The 24,389-nt window shown below is 42.0% G+C and overlaps 1 protein-coding gene across 2 annotated transcripts; it reads right to left on the bottom strand.

Moving 5' to 3' along the window:
* Positions 1–1,917: 1,917 nt before the first annotated feature.
* On the bottom strand, positions 1,918–24,121 carry LOC112454013 (protein FAM151B). 2 transcript variants are annotated; one of them, XM_025015149.1, is made up of 5 exons: positions 24,058–24,121; positions 6,627–6,767; positions 4,029–4,258; positions 3,796–3,941; positions 1,918–3,288 (listed from the first exon to the last, which is right to left on the bottom strand). In XM_025015149.1, the coding sequence occupies exons 2-5, from the start codon at positions 6,757–6,759 to the stop codon at positions 2,892–2,894; spliced, it is 906 nt and encodes a 301-aa protein (XP_024870917.1). In that variant the 5' UTR covers positions 6,760–6,767; positions 24,058–24,121; the 3' UTR covers positions 1,918–2,891. The 2 variants fall into 2 exon arrangements, with proteins under 2 accessions (XP_024870917.1, XP_024870916.1); XM_025015148.1 differs by lacking the exon at positions 24,058–24,121 and adding an exon at positions 16,241–16,568.
* Between the last annotated feature and the right edge of the window lie 268 nt (positions 24,122–24,389).

Genomic DNA, 24,389 nt, shown 5'->3' with positions numbered 1-24,389 from the left:
ATCGTGTGATATTTGCTTTCGTCGATTTTATGAAATCAACACGTCGCGTCGGAACGTTAATCTTCCATCGGATTGTTTAAACATGAACATTCCGCGCGTTAACATGGATGAAATAATTTATAATGTCGCGAAATACATATAATCGCAAGAAATGAAATTCGCGGCAAATAAGCTTAGCAATAAAAAAAGCTGATCAGGGTCGCGACACATCGGTATTGTGAATTCACAAGCGATAGATAATTCTGCGCGACTTCTCTATCAGCGTATCGCACAGTTTATTTATACGTTTCTTCCGATTTCTCGCGCCTTTCGTCCAAGTTTATCCGGGTTATCAGTGAAGATTATGCTTTTGGGTCATTTTGCCACTTCCAGGAATGTCACTTTCCGTCCGCGATAGTTGGATTTCCATCTTTCGTTACACATGAGAAATGGTAGAAGACTTTCGGAAAACTTCCTTTATTTTTTACATGACACGTTTAGATTATTTTCGACGTTCTTAAAAGCACGATCGAAGGCAGATTGTCGCGCGAATGTGCCGAATAGATTTGCCGCAAGTACTTTCTTCGTTACAGAAATAAATCACGCTCAACACGCTAAAAGCAATCGGGAGGGAAGAGATGGGAAGGGACTGGGTTCGGGATTCTCGCTGCAAAGCAAAAAAAAAAGAGAAAAAAAAAAGAGCACGGAACACCCGCCGTGGCCAGCAATCTCCGAGATGCGTTTTCGTCTGATGGTCGCCGCTCTCGCACACGTAGAAAATCCCATTTTGCACGGCGCACCTGCTGAGTGGCCACGCGAGATGGGGCGACGAAAAACGCGTGTCGGAGTCCGATTGTGATAACCGGAATAGCTTCTTCTGTAATCTCAAGGCCGCCGGCCACTTCGTCGCGCGACCTTTGACACCACGGGACACCTCCCGCGGTACTCCCGCGGGAGATACTCCTCTTCTTTCACCACGTTCACCTTGAAATACCAGCGGCTCGTATCCCCCGTGTGCGAGAGAAAGTGTCCGGCTCTGTCGTTCCATGAGGCTCGAGACGCGTTTCGGCGAGAGGAACGCGTTTCCGCCTCGGCGCGGCGTGTTTATCGAGTTGCAACGAAGGACCAACGCCTTCAACACCTTGATCTGTATGAACATCTAAGAATCTCGCGAACGTTCCGTCGTCTCATGACACAAGTTTCAGGAATTTACCATTCAATTAAAACCATTTTCCGCCGAGTAACGCGAGCGGAAGCGCTTGGAAGATAACTAGATGACAAACAGAGGAGAGCAAATATGTACCGCGTACCCTATTATGGCTTACACCCTGTGTCTTAAATGCAAACATCGCTCATGAGAACCTTTTAACCTCCGCCAACCTTTTTAGCCCCCTTGTAGTTAACGGGAACATTCCGCGCAGCCGGTAGCTTATGAAGAAAGCGGATCTTTGTAATAGTCTTTACAGCGTCATAAAAATGGAAACGACAAATAAAGGTTTAAAAAAAAAACGGTAGTTGTTATCATGTATAAACAGAGCGCGGTCTACTCTAATATTCAATGTCACACAAATGCACATAAATCTACCGCGCTGCTAGGTAAAATCTAGACATCAGCATAAGAGAGAATGCCATTGTTACAGCGTACGATTATTCCTTCTGACAAATCTGTTAGATTACTTGTAGCGACTACGCGTCGTTGGTATTTGCATTCCATTTTCACAGGTAATTATATACGACAATGGCGCGAGCAGACGCCTTAGTGAATTAGCAAACAATAGCTATTTTGTTCTACTAATTTGTTACACATAGAGCGACACGATCTTACAAGATTGCTATCTATTAATTTTTGTAGGCTTGAAGCTTTATATAATCTGATCTTTATTTATTGAAAAAAATCTATTCTTTTGAGGTAATTCGGGATAAATGAATACGAGTGAATTTCCTCGATAATTTTGCGTAATTTTATTGACTCATTATCAAACGCAATGCGTCCTCGCATTGTATACTGCATTTTTTTAAATCCTTTGGCTTTAATATACGTAGCTTACATAGATATACTAATATAATTTGTTGCTGCACCTAAATCGGAGATATGTTAAACGCAGGTACAGGATGGTGAACATTACGAAGGGACATTAAACACACGAGTGTGCGCACGCACGGCAAGTAGTACTCGATACGAAATCACGTACGGTGCGCTCCTTTTTCCATTTCGCTGTACTTTGTACTTTAATAAAAAATTTCGGGGCAATTTGTCAGAGACGCGCGTCCTTCATATCGGTTGCGTGTATGTGTGGTTGCTACGTTTATCAGTTGATTTTTATTTAACATACGTATAATATAATATTAAGAAACTTTTTAGACATTAATTAACAATAGGTAAAGCGTTACTGTGTTTATCAACGGTATTAAAGTTATTTATTCTCCATATAATTGAAACGCGTTTACCTACACATACGCAGGCGTTATTTTTTTTTTACGTTACTTACTGTGTCAGATATATTAAAAAAGAAAGTTTTATACAATCGGCTTGTGTTTTGTGTGTCGTTTGAACAATTTCTCTTAAGTACAAATTTTATCGGCAAAAAACGGGCATATTATTCTTTCTCGGAATAGGGAATCTCGCGTGGAAAATATCTCGCTGCGGAAATTGTTCGCTGCGAACATCGGATGTCGTGAGAGGTATACGTTTTAAGAAATGTAGCCGATGAATCGGACGAAGAACCGACTGAACAATCGCGATGGCGATCAAACGATATTCACGGCGTGCGATCGTTATCGGAGTTCGTCGTTCGCTCGTACTTTCGTTTCTTTATCAAGAGGCCCCCCTCCCCCGCCCCGGGACGAAGGGCTCCCTCCCCTTTTCTCGAATCTCACCGCAAGTCTACGTCTGCTACTCTATGTCTTCGACCTTACAGCATCCTCGACAGGACCAAGAGCGCCAGCGACGCGCCCAAATTCATCATCACCGCGGATGTCATCGCGGACGCGCCCGAGAGGTTGAGCTTGCTCCTCAAGTCCTTCGGCACGTCCACGTAGACCTTGTCGACTCCCACTTCTCTGATCAGTTTCGAAAGTTGCGCGGCGTCGACGGAATCGCCCTCCGACGACCAGATCGTCAGGGTCGCGTTGGCGAACGTTGTGTTCTTCAACAACGCGTTTATGCCATCGATATCGTTCGCCGCGAGGCCAGCTCGTACGGGATAAGTTACCGGCTGGGTGACACGATTCTCTTTGAGAGTATCGACCATCTTCTTCAGCTGCTCCGTGGTGTATCGACCCTCGGTGATGTTGAATTCCTTTCCGTACCTGAAATATTGACGGAATCGTTGAGATTCAATCCACACATCATGCGGCTAGGCGAAAATTTACATTAGCTTTTAGTTGTTAGTATAATAGATCGAATAAGGAGAATTCTCTTTGCACGTTGCTGTATTTGTAAAAAAAAGAATGTAAAAAACTAGAATCTTATGGATCATGAAAATAGTGATTTTTTTAGTTATTGAATCTAAAGATTTTCTCTTTATTATTTATCTGCCGAGTCCTCAGACGTTCTCGTTATAATATTGACGTCTTTAATACGACATATTAAAAGCACGTATTTAATATTGACGTGCGTTCAATATGTATTCCATTAACGCTAAGTTGAATTATCTCCTCTCTCTCAGGGACTTATATTTATAACCCCTTTTGTTTATAAGAGATCTTGTGAGGGTCATAATATATATTTCTTTGCTTATACGGTTGATTAATTACAAGGTTGCATATTAGAAACTGCTGTTACTCTGTTCAGCGTGCATGCCGATAGTTGTTTACCTGGTAGTCCAACCGACGGAGAGAACAGCCTCCGGTATGGTATCGTTGGCTCCTTTCAGGAAATCTTTTGCATTAAGCGGAGCGGTGGTATTAGCGTTGACCGGTCCAGAAAGAATGTCCGCATTGAGGAAAACGGGGTACTTCAACTGGACAAACAAATATCTTTTTATTTATTACGCTTGCTTAATTACGTTCCAGATAATCGAGCGATGCATTTTTATGTGTATACGCACCGCTGGTCGCAACTTTGTTAGGATAGACTTGCTGCTCTCGAAAGCCTCATTGGACTTGAAGTCCAGCTTGATGCCCTTGCTGCCGTTTTTGTTGCTGATATTGAGAAACTCCTCGAGCGACAGATCGCTCTCCGTGGCCGGCGGATGCGCCATTATTGGGATTTCGGTAGAATTGGTAGTATTGTTCAGTTTGCCCATCACGACGTCGGCCTCCAGCATCATGACGTCCCCTTTAAAAAAGAAAGTCGGTTGTCTGCGGGTACGTGTGTGTGTCTGTGTGTGTGTGCGCGCGCGCGCGCGCGAGAGTGTGAGACAGCAGCCGTGGTTGAGACGACCGGTCGGGCGGGAGGGTTCCGGGTATGTGCATACACACGTGTGGCGAATATCGATCACGCCTAAAGAGGCTGGAGGACTGCCGGATCCACATATCCGCCAGCGTTTAACGCTCCAACGACTGAAAACTCTGGCTTTTCCAAGACCGAAGGCGAAGCGACAGGCTCACGTCGCTTCAGAGGACCGCTTGGCACCGAAGGGACGTTTTTGCTTTGCAAAATCGCGATGGTTTTTTTTTACCGGGTATTAAAGCGACGTCGCGCTTCGAGACAGATTTGCGGGAGATTATGAACAGAGTGATGAACGTTCTTCCGACATAGTAAAAAGATTCGCGGAAGATTTATTAGAGACGCGCGACGGCTCTAGCGATTTTGATACGATTTTTCATAATTGAGCGATGCGCTCGGCCGCGAAATTGAACAACGAGGATCGGACTTTCGTTTTTTGTGACCGTCAGCTGCGATTACCTTGACGTCTCATTGAAATTCAGCGGAGGCGCGGATGTTCTTTTCGAAAAAACTCGCGTCAGACGTGACTGCGTACAAATGACTTATCTATGAGGATCCAGTCGTGCACGGAGGTAGAAAATTTAAATTCGAGAGTTAGGATCTCCTTTTAAAAGTTTCGCACATCCGTTCGGGATCGTCATATGAAAAGCGCGCGCATGTCAAAGGGGAAAAGTGGCTGTCGAAAAACGTGAGATTGATCTCGACGCGACTTATATTTTACACGGACTCGCGCTTCGTGAAAAACCTCGTGAAAGAAAATCTCGGGGGATGCAGGATGCAGACGCGCCGCCGCGCCGCGCGCGTGAAGCTCTTTCCCTCGCTGTCGATATTTCTGGATGTGCACTTTTCAAGGACATGCCGCTATTATTTAAAGCGCGCCGATGTAAAAATACGTGTCATCGTATGCGGGTTGTGCATACAAAGGCGTCGCACAATCGGACGATATTGATATATGGGAATATCCATGAAAGTGACAAACACAAAAAGCATCGAAGGCTAGAGCCGTGCGTATGTGACAGCGAAATGCCACGTAGTTCATTAACTAATAATACGTTGACGGTCGATGGGAGTCGCGAACTCGATCGCGGTAAATTAGCATTGCCATCGAAACGCGACATTTTCGCGGAGGTTACCTTCCGACAGGTACCTCGCGACATTACTCAATATTAAATATTTATCACGTTTGTAAATAGTTTCGTGGTTAGATGGATATCTAAATTGCTTCATATTGCAATTTCAGTTGCTATTCTTCCGTCAAATCTGCGAAAGCCTATCACTGCCCGTCGGCGATCATTTAAAAAATCTTATCGTACAACTATTATCTTTTGCAATTTTATTGACGTAGATAGCGTTAATGCTAATATTAACCCTCGAGCGATAGCGCCTCGAAAGCAAATTTCCTTAATGTCTATGAAATTATTTCTTGGATGTCGATCTTTGTGTACATCGTTTTAACATGAAATTGCAACGTTGCTTCGTTCGAAATCTCCCAAGTCACGGATTTCGCCGGCAGAGCGGAAAATTGAATAAAAAAGCGACTAAAAAATAACGTATGTCACCCGCGGGTGTCCGCTCCGTGATTAATAATAGGTACACGGTTTACTCCCAATACGCAACGAACCGCGCTAGCCGTAATTCAGATATCGAGTTAAAACACAGCTTGATATTTGAAATTAACTTCGAAGCTAGTACTTTAGTGACACAATGTCTGCATTTTGTCTCAAATTAAAAACAATGACAAATCATTGTGACTTTGACCATGACACGGTTCGGATATAATGGACAAGATGTTCCGATTATCTCATTTACATTTTTATTATTTTGACGCACGATGTAGTTAGGGCACAACGTCAGGCGACGTATGACGTTTGTTGCGTACATGTTTGCTGGTTTTCTACAATCTCTCACTTGAAAAGTATCAAATTATATTCGAAATGTCGTGAGGTTCAATGAAGAAGAATTTTTGGCCAGTTGGGTCGCTTAATTTTCGATTGTCAAATTAAAAAAAAAATTTTTGACTCATTTTTACCTAAAAACAATCCAAGGCATGTCTATCGAAACCACGAAAACTAGGAATATCTTAGGCAATACCGACGTCGCCGGCAACGCCGGCCGCCGGCGGTATTTGAACACGCGAGAATAACCAGAGCAGCGTCGTCTGTCTCCTCACTACTCCTCAGCTTTCGAGGGCAATAAACGAAGAACGAATAGAAGTCCGGGGTCGCGCATTGTCGATCGCACTGCCCCATCGACCTACCTGACGAGAGTGCCTTCTCCAATTCCGCCATACTGTTCACAGCGTGCGCCCAGACGATCTTCGTGAGATTGCCTTTGAGCTCGGGAAAGAACTCGCTCGGATAGCATACGCGCGAGCAGTTCTTGTTGCACATGGCAGCCTCTGGAACATAAAAAAACAACCCATTGATCGTTATTATCGGGACTGCGTTTCGCATTCGCGCGCAACACACGGACTTGACCTTCCTCATCTCGGTATATTCTCGAAACCGCCGCGACCCATGACCCAATACTCGATGTGGCTCGCTTCCATAATTGAGCGAGGACTCGAGAATTCCTCGCGCGACGCGGCAACCGTAGACGACCGAGAAGCTCCTCCTATTGTGACGTTCGATCGATATAATCACGTTCATTTGTCACGTTCATTACGAGCGGCTTCCACCCCTAACCGTCGTCGTCTTAGCGGCTAGCGGCGTTTCGCGAAACCGTCGCGATTAGTTGGGAACGAGCGACCGCGCGAATCCTGGGGTCATCTCGCCGGGCGAGAGATATACATTGCTCCTCGCAACGGCGTGGATATTTCTTTCGTTTCTTTTTTTGTTGTTTGCGCTGATTTGCTCAGTGGCACAGATAGGTACCGATTGCACGCGGAGCAACGAGTACGTACACGGTCGGCGACCATACGTAGTCGGGATGAATTAATAACTGAGTTGCGTCGATTTACGTCGTCGCGCCTTCATGGAAAATTCCACGGCTCTCTTTCCCCAGTGGATTAGATCATTTCCGGTACATTCCGGGGGCCATGTGGCGAGCAAACTTTGCGCACGTCGAATGACCCCTCCGAACAAATTGCGATTGGCCTTCCCGCCCGAGCCCTTTTGATATCTTTTTTTTTTTTTATAAACGATCAACACAACCGACTTGCGTCATAGAGGTGAGGTCCGCTAAAAAACGATTGCTTTTTATTTTTTAATTTGGCAGAGAATCTCACAAAGAGGTAAGAGTACTTTCAAATATTTTCGTAACAAATTAAATTACTACCTTTTCTCAATATTTGGATTAAAAGTTTCTGCTTTCCCCGAGAGAAAGAGAAAGAGAGAGAGAGAAGAAAATGATAAAAGTTCTATAGACATATTATGCTTATACAATGCGGGCGTGTCATTTAAAGTCTAATACTGATATCGACCGTAATAAGAAAGTTCCAACGGCTAATCAGCTTACAATCGGAAGGCAGTGTTTGTTCCTTGTCTATACCAGCAGCTTGTGAAGCGCGAAAACTTTGCGGGGAGCCTTTTTTCCCTGCGTAGCCCGCAGGTTAGCGTGATTAAATTACTATGCTCGTTAAGTTGCTCGGAATTTATTTTCTGCAAACCTCTCTGAAAGGAAAAAAGAAATCTCGCGAAAAATCGATAACTAGCCACGTAGCCGCGCCAATGATTCCAGCTGACTCGTTTCCGGTCCAGCGATCACGGGGTGAATCCGGACTCACACCGAGCAGATAGAGAGATGCTGTGCCAATTTTTTTTTTTTTTTTTTAAGCATTAATAGCAGTCTTTTGCCCATACATTTCCATTGCACTTTGTTTTATGCCTAATAATCGTCGTTATTTGAACATACCCGTATAGGATTGCATATATGTCTCTCTGTAGAAATTCTAAATCTTTTTATGAAATTCACGCCGCGATGAGCAAGAGGGATATCGAAAACGTTACGCATACAGAGACCCCATTATTGGAAAATATCCATCATTTGTGAGAGAGCGAGAAAGAATACGTTGCATAATTTGCTTATGGCTGGAAGAACTGTTGCAGGTAAGCGAATTGCATTTGTCGAGTAATGATACCGTAACAAAGTTAGCGGCCACTCCCGGTTTAATGTAATGACATTCGTACGGAGAGTTAATGTGTGCTTAGACATACGATACCAAGGGGATGACTCAGCAAATCATATTTCAACTAGTCACGCCATATTACATTCATTTCGATCCTCGTCGCCTGATGGTGTTTCATTTAGAGCCAGTTTTTTTTCTGAATATCTGAAAGTTTTTTCTTAGACGCCTGACTCGCTCGAGAGAAACACATATACCGTTTATAGATACGCCCCTGCGCCCCTTTGTCCTCGCCAAAAATCTAAGCTCTTCGCCCTTCTGGCAGGCATATTGCCGCTACAATGTCTTCGAAACGGCCGTTTCCGGTCCGGCGATCCCGCACAGAGACCGCACTGTGCTCGAACCGGTCCGACCACGGGGGAAAATTTCAAGAGCGGGCCTTCTTTTTTTTCTTTTTTTGTTACGAGCGGTCGAGGTCCGCTCGTGCGACCGAACGCTATGAGATCGTGGCAATTGAGCTGATCCTCGACCGAGGCTCGGGCAAACTAATCGGCCGGACGATTAATCGTCTATCTTCTTTCGAGGTGTAACGTTTCCTAACAACGCGACACATCATTGCACCGCGTTTTCCGTGAGCTTTATCGTCGCGTCTGGAAGTTTTCTTATATCAGAAGAGATATTACGCTACAGTCTACACGATAAAAATAAACGTGTTTCGAAACGCATGCATAGTGTGATGTATGTCAGATGCCAGAAATATCTCGGTACAATAGAAGTTTCCACAATTTTTAACATACTGTTGACCTACATTGATAATGTGCTCCTATCACTTTACAGATCTTCGAGTTTTTAAATTTAAAGTTCTACGAATCTTTGAAGTTATGATTCTTGAAACTTCTCTTTTTTAAAAACAATTTATTGATTTTTGGAAGTTTAATAATCTGAATTAAATTCTTTCAATAGGATTGGCTACGAAAAATGAGTATATAATATTACGATATGTATGAGTGTAGTTATTCGCAAATATTTTAGGTATATCATTTAATACAATTCATGAAATTTTCGCAAAATATAGTAGATACTCTTTTAAGTAGAATATTTTTAGAATTCCGTTTTCTCTTATTAATTATTATAATTTAAATTATCTTCGGCAGGCATTTTCATTTTTACAAACTACGTGCTTTTTAGTCTCGCATATTCACGTTTCCTCTCGTTCACTCTTCACGTATTCGGTCATATGTGTTTTCACTCGGTCATTTGCACTAGATTCTTATTACATAATATCACAATTTAATGATTTATACGATTTTTGTAAAGCATAAATTAGAACATTAAATTTAATTTAAACCCAAAATTAGCATTCAAATTAGCATTAAATTCCACTTAATCTATGAGTATTTCATTTTTTGGAATTGCATAATCTGTTCTTTATCTTTTAACTTTATGGACACACGTCGAATGTGAAACTGTCAAGCTGTCAGATCAAGCTGCTTTGTTGCTTTCAGCGAATAACCAATCATGGTATGCGATGCATAACGCCTTTAAGTAATACGCTCAAACTGATGCATCTTTATGTATTAGGCCATTAGGATATTAACGATATATCCGTTAATGTCTTCATCGATCCGTTGAAATGTTCAACTTGTTAAATAAAGGCATGACGTCGAGTGCGTAATGTACAACTTGGTGCAATAAAACAATCATGATAGTTTCGATAAGGCGGCAATAAAACTTTGTACAAGTGGAAATACCCATCATATGTTTGCAAAATAAAACAAATTGATTTAAATTGAAAATAGAAATTCTATTAATTTTGATGGATTGATTTTAACTTCGAGGCTAAGGCAACGAATAATATATTCACTCGAGTGATGGATATATGTATATTTACACTTAAAGAAATTAGAAAAAGAAAGGAAGAGAACGATATTGCATCAAGGAAATCAATCTTCCTGGAAAGTATCGTGCTCCGTTAATAAATGACATGATATAGCCGTATTCCCCCGTATGTACACGTTGGAAAATTACAGAAAATAAAATGTTTCCTTCCCGTCCCTGCGGAATTTTGTCTTGGCGATTTCCGATATTTCTCCAAACCGAGCATCGAGCCTTATCGTGCTTGCCTCGCCGGAGAATGTCAAACGTCGTGAACGATGTATCGGCCATCCTTCAGCTGCGCAACGATTCGAGCGGCGCTTTATCGCGGTAGCTGTATTTTCTTAGCTCGCATACACCGACGCGATGGGTATCGCGAGGATATGACGAAGAACGCAACGGGAATATCGAGTCGGTGCTTCCCAGCAGCCTCGCGAACAGGCGCCGCCATCTCAACGTGGCTTGCCTTTCGCGATACAAAAGAACTCGATGCCCCTCGTAGCCCTGCATACCTACATAAAAGCATCTTTCACGCGTCACCGCGCCCCGTAAAGTTTGCAAATAGCCGCGACTATAACCACCGATCTCTCTTCCGCTTCGGAACGCGTTTTCGATGGCTCGGATCGTCTCGCCGCGGCGCGCCGGCGAGGCGGATCCCGAGCGGGTTTCACGTTTCGCCTTAGTCAGCCGGCTGACAAAGCGTGACTTATGGCCGCGGAACTTAAATCTCGATCAAGGTAAGGAAATCGACCGGTCGAGAACAGCAATCTGAAACTTTGAACGTAAGTTTGATATCTCGGATTTGCGTAACGGAATTTCGTGTCAGTCAAGTCCAGCTCTACACGGAGATGCAGATTAGGTCGCGGATTATCTGAAACTTTTTATGGGGATCAGAGAGTAACTTTTTCGATGTAACCGATACTTCTAGTCTTTATAAAAATTGAAAAAAGTATAGTCATATAGCTTTTTAACTTTTTTCTAAATTGTATTCTTCGAAAATCGATGTTTCTGAATTCTCGATTTTAAATAATTGTAGATATATTGGCAATAATTTATGGCTTGATACTCGATCATCTTCGAAGACGAGGAATAAAGTTTCAGGTGTTAAAGATCATTACAAACTGTAGCGATTACGAACTGTGGCGTGCACAAACTGCGCGAATCAAGGAATGATTTATGCGCGTCATGAGACCAAACGTAACATATTGACAGGCTGATGATAAACAAATAACGCGTACCGCACGACAAATAGCTTACGGGCCACCTGCCACACTTGTTTCGAGCTGTTTAAACTTAAACTCGCGCGTGTGTATATTTCATATATATTTTTAGATAAAGTGCGATGTATCATGTTTCTCTAAATTGATTATTTTAACGTTTATCGAGGTCTCGCGTAAATTTCTGTGCTGCCGTCAGAAGTGCCACTTCGGTATCAGCAGATGTTGACCACTCGCGCGCCAGTGGAATGGACCATTTTATGGATTTACGCAACACGGAACGTATTCAATACCGTTGCGGCGTAACAGGACCAATATTAATTTAACTTACAAACAGATCGCGATTGATTTCCGGAGGGTGTACTATACTCTATAATTCGTATGCCACACGCGCGTTGTATTATATTATAATATCAATGTAACAGGACCAAGGCAGGAAGAGTTTATAAAGACCTCGCATTAATGCTTCAAATCAAGGTTTAATGGTTTAGGCCAAGAAGCTTTCATCGTGGATTCCGTCGAGCGTAAAAGTTTGACGAAGTTTTGGAATTTGACCTCGGCTTACACGTGTAGGATATTGATATCATATTTGATACCAAATCTCACTAGAAACTCGAACAAACCGATTAATTATGGAGGATATGGTTACCCGGGCAAATTCACAGACGTCATACACGGCGTAATAATAAATTTGGGTGATTCTTTTTTAAATACCGATCGCGACTTGACGAAGATCGAGATAGGACGGATCATTTGATGAGAATTATCTTGGCCTACAAAAAAAAGAGAGAAAACACTATTATCAGACAGATAGGTGTTCTCGTTTTATCGTTTTATGACGGACGTGCACTGTGCTTAAGCCGGTTGCATGATAGCGTTTAAAAAATTTGTTCTATCTCTCTCTATAAAATTAGATCCTTTTTATTTAACGAAACCTAATAGACCATGTCGATTCTCACGCGACAATGATTTCGCTCCAATCTCAATCGTTTACGCTCGAACGTGGATCGCGATTCACATAATCGATTCACTAAGCGTTGCTGCGCTCCCGGCTCCCGTTGCCAAAGTCAACGACCGCATTTACAACGAAGCCGGTGAATTTCCAATCTACATCTCGGTCAAATTTACGCCGGCTCGGACACGCTCGCCAGATATCGGAGAAGTGCAAGTGCACCATTTACCCTAGCTACAGCATGCAACCGAACGATGAGCGCTCTGCTCCGCTTATCGCGGATAAACACGCTTCTATCAGCGCGTATTTTTTCCATCTCATGTAAACTGTATGATTTCAAATAAGCTCTGCTCAGGTGATGATCAAACAGCGACGTCGCGATGGTGATTCATTGTCAGTTTTCTTCGCTCCAGATAAGAACGAAATCCTATCTCCGCGATATCTCCGCATACATAAAGTATATCTCCTTTGTCGAAATGATAATAAAACCGGTGGACCAGGGTTGTAGATTACGACACGGTCATATGGCATTGAAATGCGATTCTGCTTTGTTTCGGAATATTCCTCGATAATTGGTTTGCGAGGAGTTCAAGCATTTAAACGTTTAAATCGCGAATACAGCTTCATAACTCGCTGCGTAATAACATCACGATCCAATGCCAACTTGTTGTGTCCTTTTTTCACCGTTTAGCACGTCTTGATATAATTATTTACGACGAGTCATTGTACTCCCTCCCACCCTCCAGTTCGTACAATCAATGACTAAAATCCTGCTTCTCGTCGCTATTAGTAAACGTATTTTGCTGCTACAGCGAAATATAATATACAAAATTGTTTAATGTTGTTATTTCTACGTTAATGTATATCTGAGTGTACGTCATGAAGGCTTGCGACATACATCATAATATTGCTCGTGAATTATTTATGTGCGACATTGTGACATTTACGTACAACAATTGCGCAGGAAACAAGCATCTTTTCGACATTTTGAAACGTGTACAATTCTCTTGAAACGTAAATTCGCCAAAAAATACAGGGTCGTTACTAGGCTCAGATAGACAACTAACTGCCGCCTGGCTGGTCACCCTGCCTACATAATTCATTTTCGTAATGAGAAACACTTACGTCACGAGAGTTTTAATTTTCCGTAAGCTAATTGTTTGCGCGTGTCACGCGGCTGTTTCCATCTTTATCGATAATAGCCTCGTAATAATAGCGAAAAGTATTCTCCTTTATCGGTTTTAAAGATGGACGTTCCTGAATTTTTACACAAATATTTACATCTTTCGTGAAATTATCACTGCGAAATTCGTGCATATACGATCGAAATTTCGACGAGAAGGAATTATGCTAGCCCTATTTTTATATTTTCCGCCGCCCTGTGCGCTTACCACATAAACCGCGGTCGTAGACGGGAGCAAAGTTGCGCTAAAAACAGTTTATTTTCGTGCTATTTTTGCACGGCATGTAAGTTACATGCCACCATCGCCATGGTCACGGCATTAATCTATTTTTGCGGACGCTTTATAAGCAACAGCCGTGCTAGCGTGGATACCAGGATCGTACGGGATGCCTTTTGAGAGATATACTAATTGCATTCCCTTCTAGCGACAGGTATTGATACAACAGAAAAATGTATTTGAAAAACATTTGCTCCTATTTGAATAGCAAACACGATCGCGTAATTGTTTCGCTGTAGGATCAGTTGCTCCACACTTTCGTATGTCGGAAACAAGAGAAAAGTACTTTCGTACGTTAAAAACGAAGGAGTTAGGATAATGTGCGATAGGTCTTATGACCTACTTACGGAGAAGGAAGGAGGAAGGAAAGCCAAACCGACGGAAGGAAGCCAAACGTGCGACGCTCGTGTGTACGGTAAATATTGCCTCTGTGTGTGTATGTGTGTATCCCGAAATTAATTGTGCACCCGTCGCGTAATCGAGCGGCGGCGGCTAAAATTAAGGGCTAATTTAATGTAAGACGCTAAAGGCCTGGTCGAGCACGCGGACATATATATGTCGGCCGACGTGCGTCACCGTGAGATTATTATTAGCGATCGATTGAGGGACGGATCGAGATGAGGAGGATTTATTATGTGTCACCCGTTCCGACAAGCCGCGTCCTCCAAATCCTGGGGAACCACCCTTATCAGCTTGGAAGACGGCGATTGAGTTAATCCTTTGGGAAAGGTTGTTGTTGTTGCGTATCGGCGGAGGTGTGAGCGAAAGGCAACTTAATTGACTACAATCGGCGTTAACCGAAAGTTGCTCCGACCGCTCCGCATCTCAGACCTCGTTACCGTGCTCCGTGTATAAAGTCCCTTTCACGCCCTGCTCTCCTTTAATTGGGACATTGTATGCCGCGAATTGATTTAAATTGCGAAACTTTCTATTCTACCTACTTGACGGACTTGGCTTTCCATTAAAATTATTCATTTGCTCGCCGCGACGTCGAACGTGCCGGGACATTTGAATCGACGTGATCTATAAAAAGCCCCTCGATCGTGAAGTCATGATCCACTGAGCAACTCGCTCGTCCAGGTCGGCGACGGTCCATCGTCGATTTCATTGTCTCGTCGCGAATCAACTTTCCGAACCTCGTGCGATTTCCGTTCGCGGAATCGAATAGGGAATTCCGAACGCGAGACTAAGAAGTCGCTAAGCTCTCTCGGCCAAATTTCGAAGGCTCCATCCGATTTACGCTCGGCGCAAACTTTACTCACACGACTTAACCCTCGAAGAAGCTCCCGCTGAGCAGGAGATGGCGAGGAGAGGAGTGGCGCGACAAAAAAAGAAAATCGATACGTCTATTAGAGGAGCGTTTGGTTTTTCAATGCGCGTGAAGCGAGTGCGAGGCCACGGTTTTACGCGGTCGAGAAAGATACTCCAGATCTCTCGATTTCACGATCTGCTAAGTGTCAGGCTCGTAACCGTCGTGCCAGGATGCGGCTTTAAAATAGGATCGATACACGACGTCCGGTTTTGCGGAGCTCCATTTCGAACTGCCTGCAAACGACCCAAAGACCGTTTCTCGCATGGTGATTTATATTCTCGTGCCTGAACGTAGCGGCTGTTATATGTTCGAACATCAGCAAACTGTCAACAAACCAGGTTTTGCGCCACGTATACCGTCCCTCGAGACCGAACGAGGAGTCTCTAATATTCTTATGCGGAGCAACGTTCACCTGAGTGATATATCTTATTAACGTGCGAGACGGTGTTTCTGTTTGGAATAACGAACAACACTGACTTAATTTAATAATATATCGTCGCGAGCTCTCTCGGTATTCTTAATAAAATAACAGGAATCTAAGTCGTTCATTAATAATTAATTGACTCCAGGAAACCATCTTTTCCTCGTAATAAAAGTAAACCGTTCAACTGCGTGCAACTCACTGTTAAATCGTAGTGTTACATTATACTCAATTTGAGTCATTTTTAACTATTCCTGTAGGTCACCACTGCTCCATTGAAAAAAAAATGTCGTCAATTTAATTAAAACAATGTTAATTTAATTAGATCAATGGAGTTTAAATAATACTGTTTTGTGTTAAAATAATAAATTTCGATAACAAAATGTTATCTTAAGGCATTGATTGAAATTTCATCCTTTAATATTTAACAGTGTTCGACTAGCACAAATCCGTCTTTATATCAATTTATTTTTGGAGCACGATGCGAGACATAATATTTACCCCGTTCGAATAATATCCTAAATATTTGTTCCAAACGTATAATAAAACGACTGCGTTACATCGAACTTACGGATCACCGCCAGCAGTACAATCGTCGCGATCGTGGTACTCGCCATGGTCCTTCGTCGTCGAAATCTCGATGGGGCGGCCGACAAAGGAAGGAACACCGGGCAGGCGTGAAAGAAAAGTAATGACGGTTTCAGAAAAACAGATAGAGAGTGTGTGTGTGTGTGTGTGTGTGTGTGAGAGAGAGAGAGATACACAGCGCGGAACAACCCGGCTCTCCACCAGCTCTCGACTAGACGCCCGGTCAACTCGGCAGCCTCGAAACGACTGACTGTCTCCACAGGAGCGGAGCGGTCGGCCGATCGTCGAAATCCGGGCGCACGTAATGGCATGGCACGTACAGCCCGTCATATTTCGCGGCGCCGCAACGCCGCAGCCGCAACGCTGCCACCGCGCCGCGCCGGTACACATGTGCTCTCGCCGCCACGTCTTCGGGGCGGGGGAGCTCCGTCTCAGAGCCTTCTCAGAGCTCAGAGCGTGAATTGCGAAACGCAGACGGAGACGACAATGCGGATCGACGACGACGGGGAGAGGGGGGGGGGGGGAGGAAGAAGGTAGAACGTGGGCGGAAGGGCGACGCGTGGATCGAATAGAAAATCGTTCCGAGACGCAAAGGGTTACCAGAGGATCCGTTTCATTGTCACGAACTCTTATCGCGGCCTCGACGCGGTCGGCGCGGGATTTCCGCGTGGGACGTTTTTGCGATGGATCGCCGCTGATGTTGTACTTGCGCAACCGGAAGGGGTGACGCTCCATTGCGGAAATATCGGGCCTCCAGATAGGTAGAGCGTAGACTGCTCGTCACACGGAGGGTTGCGAGCGGAATATTTGCATCCGGGGGTTGAAAGCGCTTTCTGTATGCATCGAAAGAAAAAAAAGATCCGGTTTTTTTTCGGACACCCTTTCGCTGACATGCCGGTTGAACTGTACATTGACGGTAACGGCTTTATCCTGCCCCACATGAACGGGGTAGAAAATCACGCGAGTAACGTAGTACAAATATGCATGCTTGTACTGCATTGGACAATAGAAAAAAAAGGTATCCAAAAGCTGTCAAAGAATCACCTGTATAATTGAAGGGTACAGAGGAAAAACGATCAAAGTCCACTTTTTGTCGAAATTAATCTGATCATGCTATTTTGTGGTATTTTCAAAGAACTTTCATAATTCTTGTCTGTTTGATCAAGAACAGTTACAATTCATTGGAAACAAGGCCGAGAAATAAAAGCTATCATAATCCACATGCTTGTGGGGAAAAACCATCAGAATCCAACCTAAATCCAATGTAAACATTAAGTAAACACTGCATTCTGATATTCATTATCTAATACTTTGTTCAATTGATATCCCAAGATATCTGATGTCTTGAAACTTGCGTTTTTCTCGAACCCTCAGAAATTACTCCGGATAGACTTGATCGTTTTTCTCCTGTATACCCTTCAATTCGATTTTAACATTTTTTTTTTATTAAGCGGTATCCATAATTAATGTAGAGAATCTAAGCCAATTTTTAATACTTTTTGAATTAAAAAAAAAGACCTAAATTTGAGAAAGTTATAGCTTGCTAAAGTTTCTTTGATGACGGCAACTTCAAAAGGTATGACGTCATTTCTTATATGAAGTATGGCGTCACAGCACACTTTTGTGTACTATATTTTCTTCAGTTTTGAAGATATTGCAAAAATTCAAAAAGTTTACAAAGAAAGTATGCCATGATCTATCAGACCGCTTAATAAAAAATATTCATGTTAAAACCGAATTGCAATTTGTAAATTCTTTCCTGTAATACCTGATGTAATGTATAAAACACGTCCCGGAATACTCTTTATATCACACGTGCGTGGAAAGTGGCCCATTACGCGCGCGCCATCTGTGTGACAAATAGCCAATTCCATACACGAGTCAAAACAGTGCGGTAATGTAACATTACCGCACTGTTTTGACTCGTGTATGGAATCGGCCATCCGTCGCACAGATGACGCGCGCGCAATAATGGGCCACTTTCCACGCACTTTGTAATATAAAATAGGGTGTGTAACACGTGCGGGATGAGAATTGGACACGAGTGCGGGTGATCGCACTCGTGTCCAATTCTCAACTTCCCGCACTTGTTACACAAATAACTATTAATCGCGTCGCGTAAAAGAGTCACGGTGCGGTCTCGCTTCGCGTGTACTAGGCGCGAGACACTACCGTATCTCTTGATGTATGATAACATGACGCAATCTAAAGTATGATTATGTATCTATTTCATTTGTCGATTATTGTCAAAATAATAATTATTCCGACTGTTGCTATTATAAAGCTGTTACGATAGCGTTACGATATGATTCGTAAATGAAATTTTTTTGTGGAGACTTAGAAAACACGAGAAATCGATGGAACAATAAAAGCAATCAATCGCCTCGTGATAAGAATGATGTTCTATCAACACCGCATTCAATTAATTCTGTGGTGCATTAAAGGCGACACCCTTACGCGACTTAATCGATTGAAATGGCTTTGATGGGGTTTCTGAAAGGACGGGACCGACAGTTTGCGCGTCATGAGCACAATGAAACGAGTTCACGTTTGTTATTGCCGTGTTGTTTTACGCCGTCCAGCTCGCCGTGGCCTGTGCCCAACATGTGTTCGGTACAGGATCCCCAAACGAACCATAAATGAAACGACGGGGTTCGTTCTCGTGGCTCCCCGTGCGGCTTGGTGGGGTGGTGAAACATCTGCCGAGGGCTCACGACCGAAGGGCCAGGGCGTTTTAAGCACCAATCCTGGTAAAACTTTTATAATGGAACTCACCGTTCTATTTTTTTTTCTACGACAAGAAATTTCTTCCATACGTATTCTAGCTGAACGAAGGTGGAAGAGTAGTTAAAGAAAACGTTTAACATTTTTATGCTCACGTAAATCGCGGATGAATAATTTACCTTTCCGAAAAGTCATTACGTTTTTATCGCAAAAGAAGACGGTTGAGTTTCTTGCTTGTGACTAAGAAAAGTGTATACTCATTTTCCTCGTTCTACTCGTTTATCACAATTGTTTTAATTATCCAAGTTGGTGAGTGTTCGTAGCATTTGTGCATAAAGGAGCGGTTTATAATCGAAAAGATGCCATTCTGTAAATTGCTCTTGGTAAATTGCATTAAAAAAATGATAAAATCCTTGCAAATAAACGGAATTCAGGGAAATCATATAGGTTTATGAGCGTTATCTTTTCTAGGATTTAGGAATGACTATTTAAACATCGCATCTCAAGTTATCATCAAATTGTTATTCACAACATTATCTTGAATCATCTGGTATCACATGACAAGTTTATACAACACGTCAGACGTGTAATATTTTGTGAAAAAAAGAACTGATTATATATATCGTCTTGCCGTGCTGACAAGAACAAATTTACAGGGTGACGCTCCGAGTGTTTTACTGAATTCATGATTAATTGCTCCCTGATGTCCAGCACGCGATTCATAATTGAATAATTATATATTAAATGCTCCAATAACTCGCACGTGCGTATCTCTCGTTTCTAGGAAGAAGCTATAATAATTATTCGTGTTGTGTGTGGTTATGGTAACGAAAATAAAACCATGATTATGATGAGATAAAAGTCTAATCCTTTGACATACATACAACTTTAATTTAAATACAATTAATTAAATATTTAATCATATTTATGCATTTCCCGATCTCCACGGCCTACATTTAGCAATATTATTTATTTAAAATAGGTTCGTAATTAATTCAAGTGTCGGATATATTCTTCTCTTAACGAGATATCCGTTCGCAAGGGGGGTACAACCGTAATTAACCCTAGAACGCATGTATCATTTTTTTGACCTTCTAACGCATGACTGGGGGCAATATCGACCCCACGCTTTATTTGATCGTAAAACCGGTCCTACAGAAATAAAGGGCCTTTAAACCTATATGAATTTCTTCGTTTTTTAATAACGAAGAGAATGGTATGCGGTAAATTTAATTTTACTCAAGTTTAGTTAGTGAAAAATCCATTTAAAGACCGAAAAACGCAGAAAATCAGCAAAAACCTCTTTTTTTAAACAAAAATTTGTATCTTTTTTTGTAATCAACCGATTTTCAAAATTCAAACGGGGTTTTAAAGAGGACACATTAGACTATTAGAAAAAAATTGTCATCGCTATGTTCTGTTCAAAAAATATATTTATTTGGGACTATAAAAATGAAGAAATTCGCAAAGTTGAAATATGGAAAAAGTCGATGAAAAAACCATAAAAAATTGTATTTCAAGTATTATTTTATTTTTATTTGATACAAAATAGTAAAAAATATGAAAAAAATGAAACATTATATCGCCCAGCCATTTTCTGCGAAATGTCAATCTTCTATAGGCAACGGGATTTTTACCGACTAAGTTGTGTGATATTTCGTCTTAAATAATATTTATGACTATTTATGCTCAGATTACGTAATAATACATGAAATATATTGATTCTAGCAAAAAAATAAAATTAGCTTACCGTGACGAAACTCAAACGGCAACTCACGACTGGGGTCGATATCGACCCCACGCCCGCTTTGCGACTGTGCTACTTCACTGCTAGCGAACAACTAACGCTGCGCCCGACATAACCCTACTTTTAGAGAGTTGAAATGAATTATGGTTCAGGTCCTGAGTCAATAATGTCACTCGCTAGCTCAGGAGCGTAGTTCAAAGTTCGCCTGGGGTCGAAATCGACCCCTCTCATGCGTTCTAGGGTTAATTATTGTCCACGTATATGAATTGGCACGACGGGTCAGCGGTGTTAATGAGTTAATTTCACGAAACGAACGACACGCCATTTTTTTGCAGAAGGGCGACTTATTTATTTAGCTCTGGAATTGCGGCCCTTTTGTGCCTCTTAAAAAAAAATGACGTTTCACTCCTTATATTAGAGAAACTCTTCCCTTTAGATCTCGTTGCCACGTAGGTAATGTTTGCTCGAAGTTCGTGCGAGCGACATAACGAGCCAGTATGCGTCATTGATTACACTCTTGCTTCATTTGATAGCGCACTCGTAACGGCGCAGTTAATATTGTATGCAGAAAGATTAAAGATATATGATATCCTGCATCTCTCGTTTATGCAATTTTATTTTTAGAATAGTCACGGATACGCTGCACGTTTCTTTATAATATTCGCGGCTGTCACTTTTAATTAGCTTGATGGACCGTTATTTCAATTACGAGAAACATTCAATTTTTTACTTAGAAAGTATCTCCGGCAGTATCGCCGCACTGCTTTAATCTTTCCGGCTGTCACGTCAAATTAGATTACGTTTGGAATTTTCCAGAATTCTTTCTCTGTAACAACGTTTGGAATGATCTCCCGCAGGCTATGAAAATGTTTGGCTTACGTAAAAAAAAAAATGTTCTCTAGTCATTTGCGATACATATTTATGCATTTTCCGATCGCCACGGTCTACGTTTAACAATATTATTTATTTAAATTATGTTTATAATTAATCCAAGTGTCGGATATATCCACCTCTTAACAAGATAATCGTTTGCAAAGGATACAAACACAATTCATCATTGTCCATAGTGTATGCATTGGCACGACGGGTAAGCGGTAAGGATTGTTCTGTGAGGATTGTTAATCCTGCCGATGCGTGCACCTTGCGAACCTTTCAAGTCGTTATCTTCCGGCTAGGCTTTAACGCCGTGATAAGGTACAGAGATACGGATTCCGCGAGACAATAGCGAACGCTATTCTTTGTTACTCGCCGAGAGACCGAAACTTTTTCGCTTCGCCGTCTCCGGAGCAAGGAGACGAGCTCGCTGTACATCCGCTTTAAAAAGAACGTTCCGTGCTCGGTCGCGGCAGGCAGACGTGACAATTAGACGTTTCAATTTTCGTTCATATGCTAATCCCATCGCAGATTTCACTCGCCGGTGCGGAAAAACAAAGAGCACGGCAGAATTCGTTCAAGTGAGTTGATCAACGTGGAATTCTTATGATAGATAACGTTTGAAGAAACGCAATATAGAACGCGAGTTTTTTATTTCGATCCCCTTCCGTGCGGCGGAACGTTTTAACTCTTCGCTAATTAACGGGACACGCGTTACATTAAGTGTAGCATTGTTTCCAATTATGCAAATGATACGCTCTACAGCTATGCTGATAATACGTAGAGATAGTCGCGTAAGATAATGTTTCACCTCTTCGGACGTGTGAGTTATTTTCATTGCTTTATCACGGGCGGATGAGAAGCATTATAGGAATGATTAACGAGAGTCCATTTTGTGAAATAATATTCAAAAATGTTTTCACTCCTCAATGATCCGCATATCATTTGGCATCGATATCTTCCGCATTGCGCGCACGATCTTGTTCGTCTTCTAAAACCTCTCTCTCTCGTATCATAACTCTTGACAGCGGTGTGCTCGCTTGGCGGCTCGTTTGCGTATTCAACATTCAAAGTCAACAATTGCGTATGCATCGCTTTAAATACACGATTTCAGCTCGCCCGGGTTATACGCGCGTGCAATTCGCGCGCGCGGTAAGCCGGCTTAGCTGCCTCGCGAGATGAAGAAAAAAGAGAAAAGAGAAGAGAATATAATCTGCACGCCGCGAGTATTGCGATCTCCGCGCGTCGTGCCGCATACGTGTTCACTGCCGTCACTGCCTCTCCTTCATTCCGCTTTGTTTCACGCACGTGTGCGCATTTTGTCACGCATCGGGAATTGAATATTGACGAAAGATGTTTCTCTATTGTCCTTCGTCACACGCGTTTTTACGCGTGGAAAGCAAGTAGGAACGTTTATAACGCGAGTCTATATGTCCGTACTTATTTAGCACTTGCTTGAATTTCGTCTCAGGAACGTAAACAAGATGCACAGCGACTACCTGTGTATCTAGAAAAAAATCTAAATTAATCACTCTGTTAAAACTCGGCCTGGGTCTTTACAAACAATCTTGCTGTATATACCTTACAATACGAACGAGTTATTTTAAAAAGGGGACAAAGGCGAGGGAGGTAAATCGATAATTAGTCTTCTGCGAAGAATAAAACTCCCACGCCTCTCGCCGTTTCTCTCTCTTAATAAAGCGATAGGCATAAGCGATTTTGTATAATTTATTTATCGAGAGATTGTATAATAACAGCAACATAAAATCTTGATTATTGAATTTTGCTAATAAGATTCGTCAATAGTTTGGGATATTAAATATAATTATATTTAAAGAGAATGAGAATTGTATTGAATTAAATAACAAATGTGTTGGTAAGTGAAATGATTAAAAAAGCTTTTAAGAACAGCACGGTTACTGTTAATTAATTCGTGGATTATTGATAATTTTTAAAAATTTTTATAGAAACATGTGAATACGTTGTAGTACTCGTGCACCGGCCATTTAAAGCTCAGCCTTAAACGTTCTGTCTTATTCTAGTTTTGTATTCGGGATTTAAATATGTGATAATATTATTTGCAAGCGTATAATTAACAAAGTATTGAAAAGTACTGAAAAAAAGAGGAGAAATTAGAGGTTATATGCGCCAAGTAAAGATTATTTTAACAATCATAAACTATAATTTATATTGTGTTGTACATTTCGGCAGTCGCTCCGATGTGCGTGTCACCGCGCATAAATAAACTCAGCAACTTCTCTTTAGAGATGCGATTTCTTAAATAATTCATTCGCAGTCACGAGATTCGCGATGATCGATAGTAGGCATATGAGATAATGCCCCACAAGTTTTTTATCAACTCGACGTTTTACTTCCGGACTTGTTCTCGACACATTTAAGTTTTTCTTTCATAAATTCCTAAATTTACGCGATGACAATTAACGTAATCTTATTACTTGCGCACGATGCGATGCGGCAGATCCACCAGGTCGATCGGGATTATGCAACTAATTGTCGCAAGAGTTTAATGACGTTACGCGTAATGGCGTACAAGTGCATGACAAACAAATCTCGTATCTTTGATAAATTTTATACATGTAATACTCCGATACAGTTTTTTATTTATGCATATTTAATTGTTGATGATAAATGTGGGTTCCGCAATTAAAAATGTCCAAAACTCTAATAAAAATACGCTATCGTACGTCTGTAATGCAGCAATTTACGTTAACAGTTGATGATCGTGGCCGACGTGGACAGAGAGTCTCTAGATGTGAATCCAACCGTT

The sequence above is a fragment of the Temnothorax curvispinosus genome, unplaced genomic scaffold, assembly GCF_003070985.1.
Source record: "Temnothorax curvispinosus isolate PA1 unplaced genomic scaffold, ASM307098v1 QBEX01004775.1, whole genome shotgun sequence".
NCBI classification, from domain to species: domain Eukaryota; kingdom Metazoa; phylum Arthropoda; class Insecta; order Hymenoptera; family Formicidae; genus Temnothorax; species Temnothorax curvispinosus.
This window is presented reverse-complemented; position numbering and strand designations above follow the sequence as displayed.